The sequence below is a fragment of the Rhipicephalus sanguineus genome, chromosome 9 (assembly GCF_013339695.2).
Source record: "Rhipicephalus sanguineus isolate Rsan-2018 chromosome 9, BIME_Rsan_1.4, whole genome shotgun sequence".
In the NCBI taxonomy this organism is placed as follows: domain Eukaryota; kingdom Metazoa; phylum Arthropoda; class Arachnida; order Ixodida; family Ixodidae; genus Rhipicephalus; species Rhipicephalus sanguineus.
In genome coordinates this window covers 88056936-88075631 of record NC_051184.2, presented here as the reverse complement: position 1 = coordinate 88075631, position 18696 = coordinate 88056936, and the positions used below count along the sequence as shown (strand labels likewise).

At 47.4% G+C, this 18696-nt stretch overlaps 1 protein-coding gene across 1 annotated transcript in view; it reads right to left on the bottom strand.

Moving 5' to 3' along the window:
• Positions 1 to 18696, bottom strand: part of LOC119405985 (uncharacterized) — a 92953-nt gene that overhangs the window by 50237 nt on the left and 24020 nt on the right. The window contains exon 3 of the mRNA XM_049419277.1: positions 3977 to 4119. Within this exon, the coding sequence (XP_049275234.1) occupies positions 3977 to 4119 (143 nt within the window). The remainder of the gene's footprint in view (positions 1 to 3976; positions 4120 to 18696) is intronic.

The window sequence follows — 18696 nt, the reverse complement described above, 5'->3', positions numbered from 1 at the left end:
GCTATTCTATTTTCACTTCCACTTGCCTAATAAAGTAGGCAAACTACATGCGTCTTTGGCATTACAGCTGTCTTGTAATGCAAAACTAAAAGAATGAAAATTAAGTGCTAAACGAAAGATACCAAGGTGAGCCATTACTCTTTCACGCGCAGGTAGCTTCAGACTCAGGCGCCTCGTGAAACAGCATGCTGCGCCACGACGCTCTGTCGAACAGGGTGGTGTCCCGTTGTTTCAGGAGGCGTTGCCCGTGGTGCTCAGTATCTCAGTAAATTTCATTCAGCAGTACGACGACAGCTGTTTTCTTCTGTTTTGCTGATGCCCTGACAACCAAATATTCGCGATTACACCATTCTTCGGAAAATTTCAGAGTATAAGTTTCCCGCAAAAACAACTACTGCCAAAAAATTCAACTCCAGCACTTGCAGCAATGCCACCAATGGTGACAGCAATGGTGGCAGCAATGCCACCGACTGCCAAGGGGCGGGGGGTCCAAGCCCGTCCTTAAAAAATGGATGGAGGGGGGCGGACCCCTCAGGGCCCCCCCTGACTTAAAGCACTGGTGCTAAGTTAATCTCGCCCGCGCATGCTCAGTAGAGAAGAGCTGTATTCTCCCAGAAATGAGTCACCTATATCAATATTTTATACTAAATCTTGCCTTCATTCAGCCGGCTAATTTAACACAGTTATCATACACAGTCAGAATATCAAGGCTTCTGCGTCGTATACCATCTCACTTAAAAAACGCAGTGCTAGTGGCTCAGTGGCCATACGTTATTATTCGAACAGTGTGCTGCGGGTTTTGTCACATTGGCGCACCCTACACGGCACACTTGACGCTGGTGTGCTGAACACTTGGACGCTCCTTACGGGCTGGAAAGAAAATGTTTAAAGTGCTCCTAACAATTTCGACTGATGTACGCGAATACACAACGAGCGCTGGCCCCAGAAATGCCACAAAGCATACAAGACTCGAACCTATGACAGGCGGGCATCTTACATAGAAGTCCAACGTGCTACCGCAACACCACGCTAGAACACGGCAAGCGTCGTAATTTCTCTTCATCTAACAACTAGCTTCAGTTGCCCATATTTTCAGTTTCTCTCTTAGAAACACAAATTCGAGTGTCTCCGTGCATGTAGCAACCAAACCAAATGTAGTTCGTTTGGTTGCGTTGTGCAACCCAGGGCCAAAAAGTCAATCTGACACTGTTTTCAGTAAAAAAGAAGAACTGTGTCAGAGCGTAACCAAAGATTGTGTGCAGCGTTCACACTGACTCTTTAAACAGTTTTTCATTATTGTGTAGAAAGCGCCGTGCTACTGAACAGTACGAGACTCACTAATTTTAGCGACGCGCTCCGACAGTGTCACTCTTGTTTGGTTTGCGAGTGCTACGGCCTTAGCGACCATCGGCATAGCGCTGCACATCATGCGTGACGTTCGTTGCAAAGAACGTCAACACTATATAACGAATATCTTAAACAACCTTTCGAATGTTGTCGCGATCATGACCGCCTCCAACGAGGTCATATTCTCTTATTTAACTACATGGATCAGAAGCTGAAAACCCGGCGATTGAGCTTTGCCAACAACACTTCATTTACCGCGGCAAAGTGCTGCCGATGACGTTCATTGATACGGCGTTCCGCCATCTTTCATCGGTTTGAGCACATATGGAAGGACTGGCTCCCAGAGTAGATTGATCGTGATTGTCACAATAATACTAATACTGCGAATGACATGTTGTCACGATACACTTCTGCAGCAAAAAGTCCAGGCACTCACGAATTTCATAGGAAGTGAGCGTTGTAGAGATGATCGTTTGAGGGCATACTTCTGTAAATTAATTGTAGTCTATAAAATGAATGAGTATTGCACACAGAGAGTAGAAAAATATATTGAAATCATGCAGGAAGTCATGCACTCGTTAGCTGACGCCCACTTTCATGTTTAATACAATTGCAATAGATCTCCAAGCAGTAAACGCTCGCAGAGCTTCCACTTGTTTTTTTTTTAGTTTTTTTTTAGGGGTGTGCGAATATTCGAAAGTTTCGAATATTCGTCGAATATTACATTCGAAATATTCGTATTCGATTCGAAAGTCGTGTATTCGAATAGTTTCGAATATTCGATAACTTCGAATATTCGAAAAATTCGAATATGCGATTCGATTATCATGCATAAAATAACTCGTCTTCCACATTTCTGCTGCGTTCGTATAGCTAAAAACGTTGCCGAGAGGAGCGATAAACATCGTAAGTACACGGAGGATCTGCCTGCGACGAGCGCCCCAATACGCATGATTTATTGCTGGTGCATCTCCGACGTGCAGCGCTGTTGGCGATCATGTAACCGTACATCTTCAATATTATGCGGCCGTAGCGTGCCGCACTACCACTCGTTCACTATGCAGGACCACTTCTGAAGAAAGACAGTGACCCACGTGACTGGTCGTGGACTGTAGGCACCTTCAGATACCCCAGTCTGGCAAAGCTTTGCCCCATGTACCTCCCTATACCAGCCAATTCTGTTCCAAGCGAGCGTGCCTTTTCAGTGGCAGGGGGGGTTGTCTCTGTTACAAGGGAGCGCGTGCTGCCTGATCATGTGGAGCAACTCGTATTTCTTCATGATAACATGTAGTCATTACTTTCATTGTGCCGTGATATTTGCTTGTGTTGTGATGTGCATTGTGCTTGCCTGGACATTGTGTTCTGGAGATAGCAGCGTATGTTGTGTTGCCAGTCAGGCTGTTAATGTTTTTTTTTTTCAAATAGCTACATGTTAAATAAAATATTGTTACTGTGGAGGCATTTTTCCTTTGATATTCGATATTCGATTCGATATTCGAAGGTGGATATTCGTATTCGATTCGTATTCGAAAAATTTTATATTCGCACACCCCTATTTTTTTTTGTTTTAAGTAAGAATACTTTACGCTGCTGCGTTATTTGTTTGCCTTTTGCTATGTTGTAGAGTTTCATAGTACGAGACCAGCTGGATAACTGATGCCGTGGTGTCTAAAAATCATTTGTCTACCCGCGTTGCCCAATGGTGACGTCAATTCCAGCGTCCCCCAGGGTCAACCAATGTCTATTCCTGTATGCAACCGTAGATTCGAGCCCGCTCTGCTTCCAGTGCGGTCGCAGTTAGTGTCCACCCAGCGCGCAGTGAGCTGGAAGACGACTTACAGTGTTCCCACTGCCTACCAATGCCTCGTAAAACACTGCGACACGCAATACAGTGGCCTCAATGCATCACTGGTCTCAAAGGCACAAGGAGGCCCTGGACCTCACTGTTTGTTTTTTCTCTTTTTTGACAAAGATCGAACCCTGTGTTTACCCTACGACTCTATATTACACACTGCGAAATGAACGTGGGGCCTTCCGATAACGGTACAGGGCAGTTATGTACCAAACAGCTATCAGTTCTCCTCCAACTGAGAAGCTGTGTGTTACAGGATGGTCTATATTCAAGCCGTCTCAACAGAATTTCTCCGCAGCTAAGAACGAGACTCTCGTCATAATGATAGCTGTATTATACTTCGATCTTACATTAGGGGAAGAAAATTAGCTTTACATATAAATCGCCAAGCAACAACCCAACTTCTGAATATGTCACAGACCAGAGCTAATGTGGGCCGATCTATAAATCTCGGCTGTCGCGAGAACTTTGTGCCTCGGTGGTGCGAATGGTAGGCTCATCTCGGTGACGGCGTTCTGTTGTACGGCGTTGTCGGTTCCAAGAAATAAATTTTTGCGTCGGGGTCGCTAAACCACTACTGGAGCAACTGGTTGCATACGCTCAATTGTGCAGTGGGCACTGCTTTGCGGGCCGCTAAACAATGATTGATCTATATTTAATTGATTAAAGGTATCCTAAAGCATCCACAACGTCATACAATGTTTTTCGCACAACATCGATTTGGATTGGCTATTGGTTTTCGAGCTTCGTTGAAGGTGTGGCGTTTTAAGCACTTACCTTGCAGGACCTTCGCGGTACCATTTTTCGTAGAAGTAATCAGTGTTATTAAGGTACGTCTTGCTCCATCGCACACACTCAATATTTCCAGTGCTCGGTCTACTTCTTTGCTTCAGCCAAACGAATTGGCTGGTATTTAAAAACTAGAGAAAAAAAACGACAAAGTGCGATTTTTTTCCTTCAGCTGAAGTTCTACCTGATGAAGGCACAATCATATTAGAAGTATACGCATGTCTGGATGTTCCGTACATTGGAATGCCGCCAGTGTACCAGTACCGCTTACCAGTGGTCTCCAGTACAGTACGTAAATACTGTGACACCATTGATGAGTATTTAGGAAAAGTTATTAAACGGCATCATAATACATAGTAATTAACAGCCATTGTCACAGAAGAATATGATGGACGTACATGCGCTGCGTTGTAATACTCATATAGAGAACGTTTTTTTTTATTTTGGGAGCGCTTGATTCATTGGGTGACTAAGAGTTGTATAGCAATGACAGCAACACACCTTCTATAAAGAGCAGTTTAGCATATTGTCCCGTAGTAGTGACAGTGAAGACTCAATCCGTAAAACCGTCAAAGATCGCGTTATGTTGCAACAAACTTCTGAGAGGGTATTCAGGAGGCGGAAAAAGACGGAGGCAGCCAAACCCAGATCACTTATAACACTCAGAGGCAAACTAAGAGTTGTCTTGAAGTACAAATATGCAAAATAAATGCAAACCACCTCTAACAAACCTACGAAGAACCTGCAGGAACCGAATAAAGTTATCCGCTCACTCACCTATTTCTAACCACAGTGAGGCAACGCCGACCGCACAAGCGCTGGTACGATTAGTTTTTCTTTCGTGAGCCAGCTCCGCTCGTCTGAAGGTCCAGACTCAGTCGTGTCGCGTCCAAAGCTGCTCTTGACAATCAAGCAAAAATCGTCCGTACCACAGACCAAGGACTCGACTGTCGCTTGTGCTCAGGTCACCCTGTGCTAACGTGACATGTAGCTCTAGGGGTGTAGGTCTACCGACCTGTCGGGCCTGCTCTGCCCTGGTGACGTGTATTGAAACAAATGCAACATAATTAATGCTGTATTGAAGAAGATCAGCTTCGTTGCGAACGGCAGAGGGTACCACTCTCACGCAGAAAGAAGACGACGTTCGGGTTAGTGCGTCGGAACGCTCGCGTCTCCTCTGCTGCTGCTCCTTGACATACCGTGACAGTTCCTGCTGTTTAATAAATAGGTGCTGTGCCGCAACGCCCTGTCTCAACTGGTGGATATGCTTGGTACTCTACCGTCCTGAAACTTTGTAACCGTACCTTGCCTGCAGTTAATTTTATGTCCATGGAAGACGACCAGCTTCCTGACCTCCCGGCAACAACCCCTCCAACTGTTGTTTGCCCCGGCCTCGTTCGGCAACGCCACCCTCCTTTCTTCATTGGTACTGGCGACAAGGACGCGGAAGACTGGCTTGATGAGTACGACCTGGTAAGCAAGCACATTAAATGGAACGATGCGCGCAAGCTTACCAAAGTGGTCGCCCTTTGCAGGCCCATCAACCCATCAATGACGGAGGCCGAGAAGATCAAGTTTACCTTGAAAGGTGTCCCTGACTATGCATTTCAGATACTCATCACTAATAACCCGCAAACGGTAGCGGACGTCATACAACTGTTCCGAAGCTATGACGAACTCTGGAAGGAAGGTGACACTACTCGTCGCGCCAGCGCGTCAGGTTAAACCATTGCCGCTTTAACGTCTCCTGGCCTTGCGCATGACGACGCTGCTTTACTCAAAAAGATAAAGCAGTTTGTACGCGAGGAGGTCACCTACCAGCTGCCCTTTCGCCATGTGTTCCTGATCCGGCCCCACCTACGCTACGTGTTGTTCAGGGGCAAGTCGCCGAGGTGCTACCCGCAGCCACTGCGCCACCTGTGACTGTTCCGCTCACATATGATGAAGCATTGGTCACTCCTCGACGTTTGCTCACTGCGAACCCCTACATCCCTGCGCACCCCTTTGACTCATCGCCTCAAACTGTGTGTCAGGCTTTTCGTCCGCTCTCCCGACCGGCACCACATTTTCAAAACCCATGGCGAACTCAAGACAACCGCCCCATATGCTACGCGTGCGGTATCGCGCAGCAAGTCGCGCGGGTTTGCCGGAGACGAGAGTTTACGCAACATGATGACATTGGGCCACATACTTATGATTTCGCGCCGAGACCTCAGACTGCTGCATCAGGTTCACATTTCGCTACTGACTTGGTTTCGACTCGATGGAACTTCAACACACGCCGGTCGTCTTGACGGCAACGCCGTTCTCATTCCCTATGACAGAACGTCCCCGGTCTGTCCCAGAGAAAAAGTAGACGCCGCAGTGGCACAGCTTTCGAACTTCAACGCGGTCTTTGTCACCGTGGAATGTTGTCACTGTTTCCGTGGACGATGTACCCGTTTCACCACTTGTCAACAGAGGAGCCGCCGTTTCTGTGATGTCTGGGAAGCTTTGCCAAAAGCAACGAAAATAACGACACCTATTCGCGACTTTGTATTAAGCGCTGCGCCACACGCCGGCGTCACCGGTACTATTGGCGTGTAATGTACCACTTTCTCCGTGCTACCTCCACTCCTGCCTTACTTTCGAACGGTGAAAGGGCACCACTCCCCGTTTTCCCGCTCCTGTGCAGCCTTTACCGTGTCCTGTCAGACCCTTTGAGCGTGTCGGCATTGATCTGTATGAACCTTTTTCCACCACTTCTGCTGGAAGCCGCTATATAATCATTGTCATGGATCACATGACACCCTACGCGGAAACGTCACCACTGCCATATGCATCGACGAGTGACATAGGTTATTTTATTTTACACCACCTCGTTCTACGTCATGTCGCACCACTTCCCCTGCTTAGTGACCGAAGGCTCGCATTTCTGTCCGAAGCTGTCGAATCGCGTCTAAAAGAATGCCGCATCATTCACCGGACCACTGTTGCCTACCATCCTCAAAGCAACATGTTCTTAATGTACGACGATAATGATCACTCAAACTGGGACCGCGTACTCATCTTCGTGACGTGCGCGCATAACACTGCGACTGGGACTATCAAAGCACTCTCCCCATACTTTCTACTTTAGGGACACGAGCCATCCTGCACGCTAGACACTATTCTTCCGTACAATCCCGACGATCTGAGTCGACAATATTTTCCCAAGCCGCTAAATACGCGGAAGAGTGTCGTCAACAAGACTAGAAGCACCATCGCGATGGCTCGAAGGCTCCAGCATCTTATATCTTTGGTTCGCTTGTATGGCTGTGGGTCCCTTCCGCCAGCCCTGGACAGTCATGAAAACTTCTCTCGCAGTACCACGGCCCTTACCGCGACGTCCAGGAATCATCACCCGTAAATTACATCATTGAGGCTATTGTGCCGTCTTCTGAAGAACGACGCCGTTGACGCGAGACTGTGCATATAGAGCGGCTCACGCCTTACTAGATCCTACTGTAGTGTCCTGGCCCTAAGTGGGCGGGATGGCTATTTTTCCGGAGGGGACACAAATGTAATGAAGAAGATCAGCATCGTTCCGAAAGACAGAGGTTACCACTCTAAGGCAGAAACAAAGACGACGGTCGGCTTGGCGCATCGGCACGCTCGCATCCGCTCTGTAGTTGCTCCTTGAGCTGCCTTGGCGGTTCTTACTGCTTATTAAAGAAGCGCTGCGCTGAAACTCTCTTTTGAAGCCCACAATTTTGAGCCGCTATCGGCCACATGTAGTCACGTGCTTTGCTGTGAAATTCCGATGCTTGATTTAGTATTAGGTGGTGACCGCCAGGGCGGATAACTATCTCCACTAGAGAGAGCTTGATCACTTTTTGAAAGCGCAAGCTTGAAGGCAGCAGAAATCGTCGGCTTTGTACGCTAGCACTCATTCATGCGCTACCACTTGATCACTGCCACCAACAACTTTGTTTTCTTTTTTTGTACAATGAGTGTCTGTTTCGTTGTAGTCCACACATGCCAATCGGAAAACACTTCAGCCACGGCAGACAATTTATGTGAAGGTGCCCCGAAATTGATTAAATTATTCGTAATTTTACTAGGAAATTGCAGCGAGATATGATCGCCTGTTGGTAGTGATTTCCTCCGTGCTATGAGTAGCCCGAGAAAGTTTACCCGAAGGCGAGGCTTCCTTCAGTATCACTATATTTTGGCAAAGTAGCTGGCTAGATTGCAAGCTTTCTATGTTTGATGCTGAGGTTACATATTCTCTGTGCGACGTGCAATTGAGTAGGGGTGCCAAATACGCCCGTCAGTTTTCAAGCTGCAAAACCATGGATGTGTACAGAAGCCGTCATCTTCTATACTATAAACCTTCCGGACAACAATGAAAGCCGCTGAATCAAACTACTGCATGCGTCTTGTGAAATGTGTAATTACATCGTATATCGAAATAACCATGCATCACACAGCGCAGAGAGCGACGGCCGCACTGGAACGCTACTTTACGGAACGCTATTGACGCTGAGTACGATCAGAGCGTCTACCAGCGCTACCATTACGAGTATGAGGCCTTGCTGTTGCCGCAAATGGCGGGATGTACCGACCATGTACCGTCGACTGCTACGCTGTAAGTAGTGGCAACAACGTACAAATAGAGCTATATAACGCTGGTGGGTCCACCGTTGACGTGTGTTTCCACTGTAGCGCATTTTTTTGAGCATCTGTGTGCTACATTTATTCTAGACACATTTATTCTAAACAGTCATCCTGTGGAACCTTTATTGGTCAATCACGACTCACCAATTTATATTTCTTGCTTTAAACAGGCACGTGCACTTGCCGCACATGCCTGTGTTATGACTGTGTAAATGCACATGCCTGTGTAGATGCCGCCCTGTACAGTGCACAGAGTGGTATTTCTCAAGCTTTACGACCGTAGGCAAGACTGAAACAGTGCACAACATCCAAACGCGAAATTCAAGGAATAGGCGAATCTATAGGTGTCGTAAGTATGACGTAACTTCGCATATTCTCAAGAAGAAAACATAATCACAGGACAAAACCACGACAACCATAAATGTCTCTTGAAGAAGGCGCATTTCGAGAAGACGTCACATTGATGCGTTAATCTTTTCTTCTTAAAAAAATAATTTTGCCAAAAATCGTCTGCATCTGTGGGTGTCGCATGTACTCTTGTCTGGCTCAAGCCGCATTAAGCAAGCGATATACAAAACGTGGGGGCAAACACTACTAGTGATACAAGGATGGACTGAAAGTGGAACTTGTGGCCGATCCAGCGAATTAGCAATGGCTTAATTAACATAATACTAATTAGCAAGGTCACCGTTAGCAAGGTTTCAGAGGGTCTGCATTTGCAAGGTCTTGATCACCACGATCTTAATTAGTGAAAACTGAACTAACCTGGTCTTATTAAGGCTCGAATTAGAAATGACCTACTTTTCAAGGCCTTGATTAGCATGGTTTTAGTTATCAATTTATTATTAGCAAGGACTTGATTACCAAGGTGTTAACAAGATCGTAATTACCATGGCCTTGATAAGCAGTGTCTAAATTAGCATGATCCTTATTGACTTGATCTTAGCATGATTGACTTAACTACCAATCTTGGCATAGTTTGGTTTATGGTGCTTGACTAAGCATGAAGGCTGACTAAAAACATGAAAAAAGAGGGCGGACAGAGCCAGTGCGCGCGTCGGCCCTGATAGTTTCTTGTGAACTCTGCACGGCATAACGAAAATGTCAACTCCGCTGTAAAGAACTAGAAAAATGCGAGACCTAAATAGCCTAGAGCAAATTGGACAGCGTAGCAGGCGGCCGCTGCAGAGAAAAGCGGGGAGACTTCCTGTGCTACATGAACTACTAATTAATCATGCCCGCCATCGAGTAAGCAGTGCACTCCCCGTGTATCTAACAGAGCCCGAGGCCGTTCGGAGTAGTGTTGAAGGCATAGGTGGTGTACGCTTCCACAGCGGCCGCATTTACATGCTAGCGAAATGAAACGATATCCTGCTACTTAAAATTCGAATGCATGTTGAAGAAACACAGGTAGTCAAAATTAAAGGAGAGGGTGCTTTATGCGAGACCTAGTTATTGTATCGTAAATCAGCCAGCGCAATTATTTAGCGTTGCGGGCTCCACACTTCGCATTGATCTGTAAGTAGACGCAGCTTGGAGTTTCACGCATGTATGTTATTTCCGGAAACAAGCTACGCTTGGAAAGGATAGCCGTATGAATGACAACATCAAGCGAATATTGGGGAAATATAGTTGCGCCTGAAAAAGTGAGAGTCATCCACATTGAAACTCTGGAGTCGTCGGCCCAGAGTTCAACTCATACATGCCCCATTAGTGTTCGCATTTACCCCAGATTTAATTATTAACGCGACAGCGTTTCATAGCTCGTTTCGCAGAAGTTCCGGTGTCGGTGTTGTTCGTTGTGAGCAAAAATTATTTTCTTCTCCATGAGCGAAAAATCGAGAAAGATACAAATGAAATAACTATACAAATATTAGGCTTGAGTGACAATTGAATCCAGGCCGTCTGCGTGGCAAGCAGGTCTTCTACCACAACGATATGCTATTGCTTGAAACTCCTTCGAAAAAAAAAACACTATATGAATGTCATGTAGTGGAAGGAGTTTCCTTAACTCATGTAATATTGCGTGGCATAAGGGTAGAATCGCACCAGGCGGCAACACATGTACGGCCGTGGACACGCCTGTGTAGAGCACGCGAGCAGCCGGTTTTTGCTCGGCAGGGCGACACCTTTAGGCAGTTCTGGGCTCTGATGTGGTGTGTCAGGAGCTTGCGCGGCCTAGTAGTCAGGCTGACCACGTGAGAGCCCGAAACTGCATCAAGGTGTCGCCTCGCACAGTAAAAACCAGCTGCGCGCGCGCTCTTCACAGACGTGGCCGACGCTGTACATTGAGCAACTAGTGGTTGTTTTAAAGGCCCAACCATCACAGCGCACTCAGACATATTTATTTATCATCAGCAGCAAAAACATCAACAAAGGGAACAGAAGCGTAGTTTCTCGTGCTAAGTTTGAACAGCGTGACCGAATGCGGACAGAGTAGAACGCACACGCACACGCACACACACAACGCTTTTTTTCAACTAGAAATGTTTATTTTCAATATGCACGTGACGCATATATATTGATGCGAAGTGTCACTGTCAGTGAAAAACAAGGGAAGCGCGAGTGGAGGAAGAGGACGACCACGAAGCTTATAACGATTGCCGCAGTCCCAGTGTCCAATAAAAACCCCCCCTTAGCTACTACAGAGTACGTAACAGATTGGTGGAGGTGCTGGGCAAGACGAACCCAACCACGGAAGCTTCACTGCTTGAACTTGGCCGCAGCCGCCGCCTTGCCGGACTCCCGCCTTGGTCGATCGAAATATTCCAAGAGCAGACCTCTGCTGCCTGGACGCCAACTACGACGGGTTCCGTACCATACTACCGAGTGTCACCAAACTTCGGCGGGACCTCAGAAGAATACGTCGACATGTGGCTCAAGAACTATAAGCGGCTGAGCAGAAGCAATGGCTGGGACTCGGAAGCGCAGCTCAGGCACGTTGTATTTTCGCTAACTGACACCGCTCTCACGTGGTACGCGAACAAAGAGGACATGTTCACGGCTTGGGAACGTTTTGTCGAAGAAGTGCAGAAGTGCTTCGAATAACAGAGACCTGAGCTAGTTGGTAAGTATTCATTCTAAAAAGTCACGGCGTGCAAACACGGACACAAGTAAGAAGTCAGGACACCACAAACGCCGACTAATGACTGAAGAGACGCACAATGGCGGAAAAGAACGAAGGCACAAAAACTTATCTGCGCATGCCCATGCAACAGGCGAACCTATCCATCCGGCAGGCGTGGGGGCCTGCGTCGAAAATAACTCTTAAGGCATTTGATTTCATCTTTATGCATGTTAATCGGCGGTTGGCTCACGCATGCGCTGCCACTATTCTCGATGTGCCATGCTTCAATCATCAGGCACGTTTCCTGGTTTCTATGCCGGTACAACCCTGCGCATTCATCGAATTTTGGTGTGCACTTACAATCTCGAGAATGTAAAGATAGATTAGAAGGTGAGCCTCCTGTTAGCGGTCTCTTATGTTCCAACAATCTCTGGTTAATGCATCGGCCCGTCTGTCCCACGTAGAAGCGATAGCAGCTGAAAGGGACCTTATACGCCGCACTTTTACGGCAATAACTGAATCTGTTGGTGTGTTTTACGAAACAAATATCGGTACGCTTCTTGTCTTTTACTCGCTCATTCCTTCTCTGCACAGCGGCACAAATCTTACCTTTTGTTTCTTCCTATTTACTCGCTCATTCTCGCTCTGCACAGCGCTTGCGGAGTCCTGACGTTTTCTTTATGTCCGTACTTGCACGCCCTGTCTTTTTAGAATGAAGTGATTCGGTGATTCTGACGCAAATAAGAAGCACGCGGAGCAAACATTGGCTCCGAGGGCACTGCTTCAAGGAGAGACATCCACTATATACATCGATGAAATCTTGAAGCTGTGCAAGATAGTGAATGTCCGGATGTCTGAAGAAGAAAAGGTTCGGCACGCTCTTAAGAATATAGCCGAAGACGTGACAGTTCCTTAATTGCAAAGGAAAGCCAGAGCTCCGTGTCTGACGTGATGAAACACTGCCGTACCTTTGAATATGTATGTATATATATACATACGCGAGCAGGTGAAAAAATTGGCCGCGTATCTGCGCGCTTCGCTGCAAATGTCGTCGAAAGACGATAGTATTCCGCCGGCCGTACTTCATCAGTCCGGTTCTCATCCGTGATGCTGTTCCCAGGGCCACGGCCAGGTGGCCGCACCATATTGTTGGCAGAGGGCTTTTTCGTGCATAGCATCGCATTTTCAGCGCAGCCTAAGAAACACTACGACCTTTAGAATTACATTTCTATGTATTTTCTAGTATAGGGACGCACCGCCTAATATTTACGTATTGATGTTGCGCCTCAGATATGTGTAATATTCGCAATGCCCACGAACTATAGGTGGCGCGCCGTGCTTTTCAAGATGGCGCCAGGAGGAGGGTCAACCCGTTTGTTAGCATAGGAACAGATAGGACGTGCGGACCTACGGCCCGTGCCACTTTCACCGGATGAAGTCATGAGCTGCGCTGAAATGGATATGAGGCTAAAATACTTTCCCAAACCATGGAGAGTGCTAAGTACTCGCCACCTAATTATTTGCTGCGGTGTGAAAGGTTATATTTCAGCTCCGCTACCGTGCATAACGATGCTTCGCGAAATCCTGTGCGTGCTACATAAAACTGCATGAACTAGAATTGACGTATGAGCTGAACGGCACTCCGGGGTAGCACGTATCGAGCGTGCCTGACGGATTTGCGGCAGTAGTAGGCCGCCAGCGAGTAGCGCTATCACTGCTGCGCGCGACCATACGTTTAACGTGGTGATGGTTTGCAAACATAATACGCCGTCGTCATAACTTGCGAAGTCGGGAACGCGGAGTTACGTCTTCAACGAAACACAAGCATTTAGCATCCCATTCAGTAGCGCTTGTGTCACAGCCATGCTGAGACGCTAGCCGTGTGCAATTCACTTCCCTCGCTTGTTGCAGGTTCGATCAGCGCGATCGAAACATGAATATCGAAAAGAATGCACACGTATGCTTTTCGCAACGTCGAAGAAGTTAGTCGAGAGGCGTACGTGGATTGTGGCCGTGACTGCACGTTCCATCGCTCTAACCATTTCGCTTCGCAGGTCGAGCTCGAGTGGGTTGGCGGCATGCGGCGCTCCATAATATCCACAACAATTGTGATACATGCAATGCACAAGATGAAGTATGCTTTTATTTTGATCTCGCTCAAGGTTATTATACATTAAATACAATCGAAGTGACTTACGAGCGTGAAAGAACATTAACGCACGAGGGGACATGAAGTGCAACTCGCTGCTCGTGAGTTAGCAGCTGGTGGTTCATCGTAGCTGTCACTCTCTGTGCTTTCACAGTCTTCTACGTCCAGTGAAAAATCCTCGTCGTCAAGATGGTTTCTTTCAACATCACTGCTGAAAGCAATCTGAAGAATTTCCTCCGCCGACCGACTTCGACCACTCCGCGTCACCACGTTTACTATACTCCGCGACAACTTTTCTTGGCACCACTGTGGAAGCTACAGAGCCAAAGTGCCTGCATGCGCGCGCGCCAAGAAAGAGTACCTATACTTATTTTCTAATTAGAAAAGTTACCTAGCTCGAATAAATAAAGATTTCCTCATTATAAAAAGAGAACGAGTATGGGAAGCCATTTGTGAAAAAATGTTATTGTAAACTTCAAGTTTGTTTCTGTCTTTATTTTTTGGACAGCACCACGTTTTCCTCACGCCTGCACCACATTTTCCTCACACCTGCTCTCTGAGTCTCAGTAAACATGGCGTCCGCGATGCCTCCTGAACCGTTGGCCTGAATCGTGTGCGGCCGCCAACTCGCCGTTTCGTTCTCCGAAGAAGCTGTACTCTAAATTTGACAGGAAGTGGCTATCAAACCAGACCACGCAAGTTATCTGCAATGTCATCGCTGAAGTGAGGCGCCGTCAGCGTGACTTGTCTGCAAATGCAGTGTGCCGGACTGTCGCCGAGCTCACCGGAGTGAGTGAGCGAACAGTTAAGCGTATCAAGGCTGAAGCTCTGCGGGCCCCACTTGCCTCCCCGACGCGCAAGAAATTGAATTTCTCGGGCCAAACTGAGAAGCGCATCACCGGCAAGACGCGGCTGCTGCGCTATTACACGTTTGCGTTGGCAGCACAGCTACTTCGTGCGCAGTGAAATACCTACGGCCGAGAAACTACGCTCTGTGAAGGTGTGTGACCAGCGAAGCTTCATAAAATAATCTGCGTCAGTCTCTTTTTAATCAAGCGTGAGCTCTCTTTAAATCTAAACCCAATTCAGCGGCATCATGGTACTTGCATTCCGTATTTATTCGAATACAATGCTAGCTTTTTCTCAAAATTTTTGCTACTAAAGTCGCCCCTCGCGTCACAATCGTGATCGCGTTACAATCTAGCAAACGCCGTATTCAGGTTGCGGTGTGCGCTTGGTGGCGTTCATCATATTCCCATGTGTCTTATTTTGTTGTCTTCGGGCTTCACCGGCAAAGACTGTTTGGAATGCTCCGCGCAGACCGCGATGCGATGTTCCAGAAAGGCCACGATTGTTTTAGATCTTTCTGTTAAGATTGCGCGCGGTACGCGAATAGTCAGAGATTACGTGGCCACCAGCGATAACACTGCAACATTCGATAGAACATGTATAAAAGCCGACACGCTTTATGACTTGTCAGAATTATTGACGGACGACGCTCTGAATGACTCGTTTCCCGCCCACAAGTTTGGCCAAATAAAGAGTTTCATCTTCGACACACCCACTGCTGCCTTCGTCAACGTAACAACCCTGTGACAATATACAGTACAGTAGGTAGATGCATCTACGCACACTGATGTTCCCATTCTGCATGTAGACGTGATGCTAAACGCTCTAGCGATGCGAGCAAGCTAAACCGAAACTGGAACTGAAATCGGCTGCAAGATGCCGAACTACTTGCGTAGTAACACAAATGTGCGGATGCCCCGCCTCCGTAGCCTTCGCTCCAATGCCAAGATAAGTTGTCGCCGAGTATACGAGAGAGACGTCTGGGCGCGAATTACATTTTGCTCTCAGACCGGTCAACAAGCAAATCGCTTGAAGTGTGCTGCCACCTATCAACAAACGTACAAAAACAAGCGGCGCAGCGGTGGCTATGAAACCCAACACACTGGCGAAGGACGGCGTGGATGGAAAGCGTTCGCTCCACGAAAGGCGTCGAGCAGACGCGTCCTCGAATGATTGAAACGTCGCTCGCACGATTCGTAACAGCGCTTTGCTGACAAAGGATAGAAGCCCTATTTTAATGTATCGCCAACTTGAGATCGCTCAGTTATACAAGAGCACATCGCGAGCCCGCGCGACCTCCCGCGTACAGTGTTATGGGACTCATGCACTATAAGAAACACTGTCCAATGCTATATGCAAGTAAAACAGGGTGAGCTTCAACTGAATATATCAGACGATAATATTTAACTAACCTACGTGGCTACAGAGAGCCTCGTGAAGCTGATAGTATGTGTACGCTCTGGGCTAGCATTGAAAGCGCGAGTTGCCACGTATTTTCACGAAAACTTCGCGTCTCGCAAGAACGAATCAGATTTCTCGTGTCGCGAAGGGCCCAGTTTGTTCACTGATGCAGGGATTATGCAAAGTCGTAGTGTTCCTTTCTTGCCAACGCGTTAATACGGAGGCCAGCACAGCCGAACAAGAGAGCGACTGCGTAGTGCTGCCATTTTGTCGTCTACTAACCCTCCTCGAGAGGACGCTCTTGAATCCGCTTGGCGGCGCGACAGTCTATGGGCATTGCGAATTAGCTTTTTGATCGACAATGTTCACAAGTATGAACGCGGCTACCAGTTCAAGATGGCTGGGCATTCAGCAAGTGCTTAAACTTTGGCCGGGTGGCTGGATTGTGTGATAGACAGACATACAGGCAGACCAACCAAAATTTCTGCGTTCAAGTATCCCAAGAAAGACTATCGTCTAAAAAAAACAAGAAAGATACAAAGGAAGGACACAAACGCGCATGTTTTGCCGCCATCACAACCTTTTGCAACCAAACTTGTGTCACAGATTGAGAATGTCATTTCCTTGTCGGACAGTGACAATGGTGGCATGCTGACACACTTATCATTCATTATTTCTATTTCACAGACTTCAATAATTTCCCTTGTCAGTCATTCTTCTGCCTTTTGAGAATACTCGTGTTTCCAAACATCGGAATACAGCCGCATTTTTGACAGTGAATACCAAGGTGCCCGGAAATTACTTTTGTCACGTTGTACTTGTGCTCCGTCAACATTCGATGAACACAACGGCCAGTCTGGACAATGTACACACGAGCGCACGACAACGGGGCCGAATAAACTGCGGCTTTAACGCGATCCACAAATTTTTCGCTATGCTTAGTGGAACAGGTGATATTTTCTTTTTCAACACTGACCCACCTGCTAAGTCCCTGCAGTCAGGGGCGTAGGCAGAAATTTTTTTCGGGGGGGGGGGGGGCACCTCCTTGATCTGTAGTGGGGACGAGCAGGCAGATGTGGTCGAGTGTCATTTTCTGCTCTGTATGCTATGGCAAAAAAAATTTCGGGGGGGGGGGGGGGCACGGGCCCGATGTGCCCTAACGTGGCTACGCCCCTGCCTGCAGTCGCACGGGCGCGGAAAAAACAACGTTTATACCAGACCTTCTCGCAATCGTTTTGAGATTGTGAGATATGGCGTGAATATAGGGCACTACCGGAACAATTTTGTACGCGTTCAGTCGCGCTGTTCAAATTTAGCACGATAAACCAACAAGCCCGCCAACGCACTTTGGCTAGTTGCGCGCATTGCCTAAAGGACGCGTAGGGGGCCTTTCGCTGATTAGCAAAGGGAAGAATTATGGCGTAGTGGGCACTTTACAACTGCACTCGCAGCATGCATTCTAGGATAGTTTGAAACGGCCAATGTTACGCGCACTGTCGTTGGTTTCCTTACGGCACGGCTGAGGTATGCACCGAGAACCGAAGTTAGGCTAGCAATTGAGAAGGCGATGATCATAGAGCCCGATTACGCTATCGCGTTGTACTCTTGAAGGCGAAGCTCAAGTGTCGTCCAAGTTTTTTGACGCTTCTTCAGGCGTATACTGATTGGCTTCATTTTTTCGGATGCGTTCTCGATAAACAGCATAAAATATTCCACGAAAGACTTGGCTCATGTTTACTGTAGGCGCTCGGAGATGGCGCCAGTGGCAGTACTTGGAATTTATTTCGCTAGTTTCAGAGGAAACTGCTGTAAGCCATCCGAGGTGGGTCACGTTCTCCGCGTAAAAATAACGCGACGTGTGGCCTTAAATATTGGCTTCTCAGCGTGCTGGATAAGGCTTTTCTTGGTTATGTTGTTTTTATGGACTGCATAATTTCTGGATAAAGTTTTTCTTTAGCATCTCACGAATGTTCTTGATCACTTTGCCCTCAGAAGGTGACACACAGTATGGCCTCTGTCGGTGATGTCGATTATATCCTGTTTCTATGCGGTGCTGTATAGGAGGACGCCGATCCTCTTTTGGGGAAAAGTGGAACACTCCTCCGGAGTGTTCTGTCAAAATACTCGCCAATTAACGAGGCTCGCTTTTGCTGAGAGACTTGTTTAACATAGCCATAAGTGAAGAGTCTATAGCGTGCACATTAACACAATGAGGCTGATCACGGGCGTTGCGACCCTCTGCAAGGATGGCGAGGAAGTACGAGATGTTTACGAATAGCCGCAAGATTCAGATTCTCCGGCAGTATTGTAGGCTCATCGGAGTAGTTGACTGTAAATAAGCCGGTGCACCCTTGAAAACCGGACAGAGTGCAATAGGGTATTGGAAGGCTGTTCTTCATGCATCTGAGCTGAACGGGTTCTACCGTAGCGTCCAATGTTTTGTAGGTTGTTGGGGAACAGACTACTGGGACACACATGGCATACAACGGCAGCACTGTTGTATCCACGCATGGGCAATGGGCACTTTCGTGACAAGGCGGGTGTCCTATACACGCAAACAGAATGCTCGAATAGACGGCAAGTTCGCCCGTTGGGCAATCGACA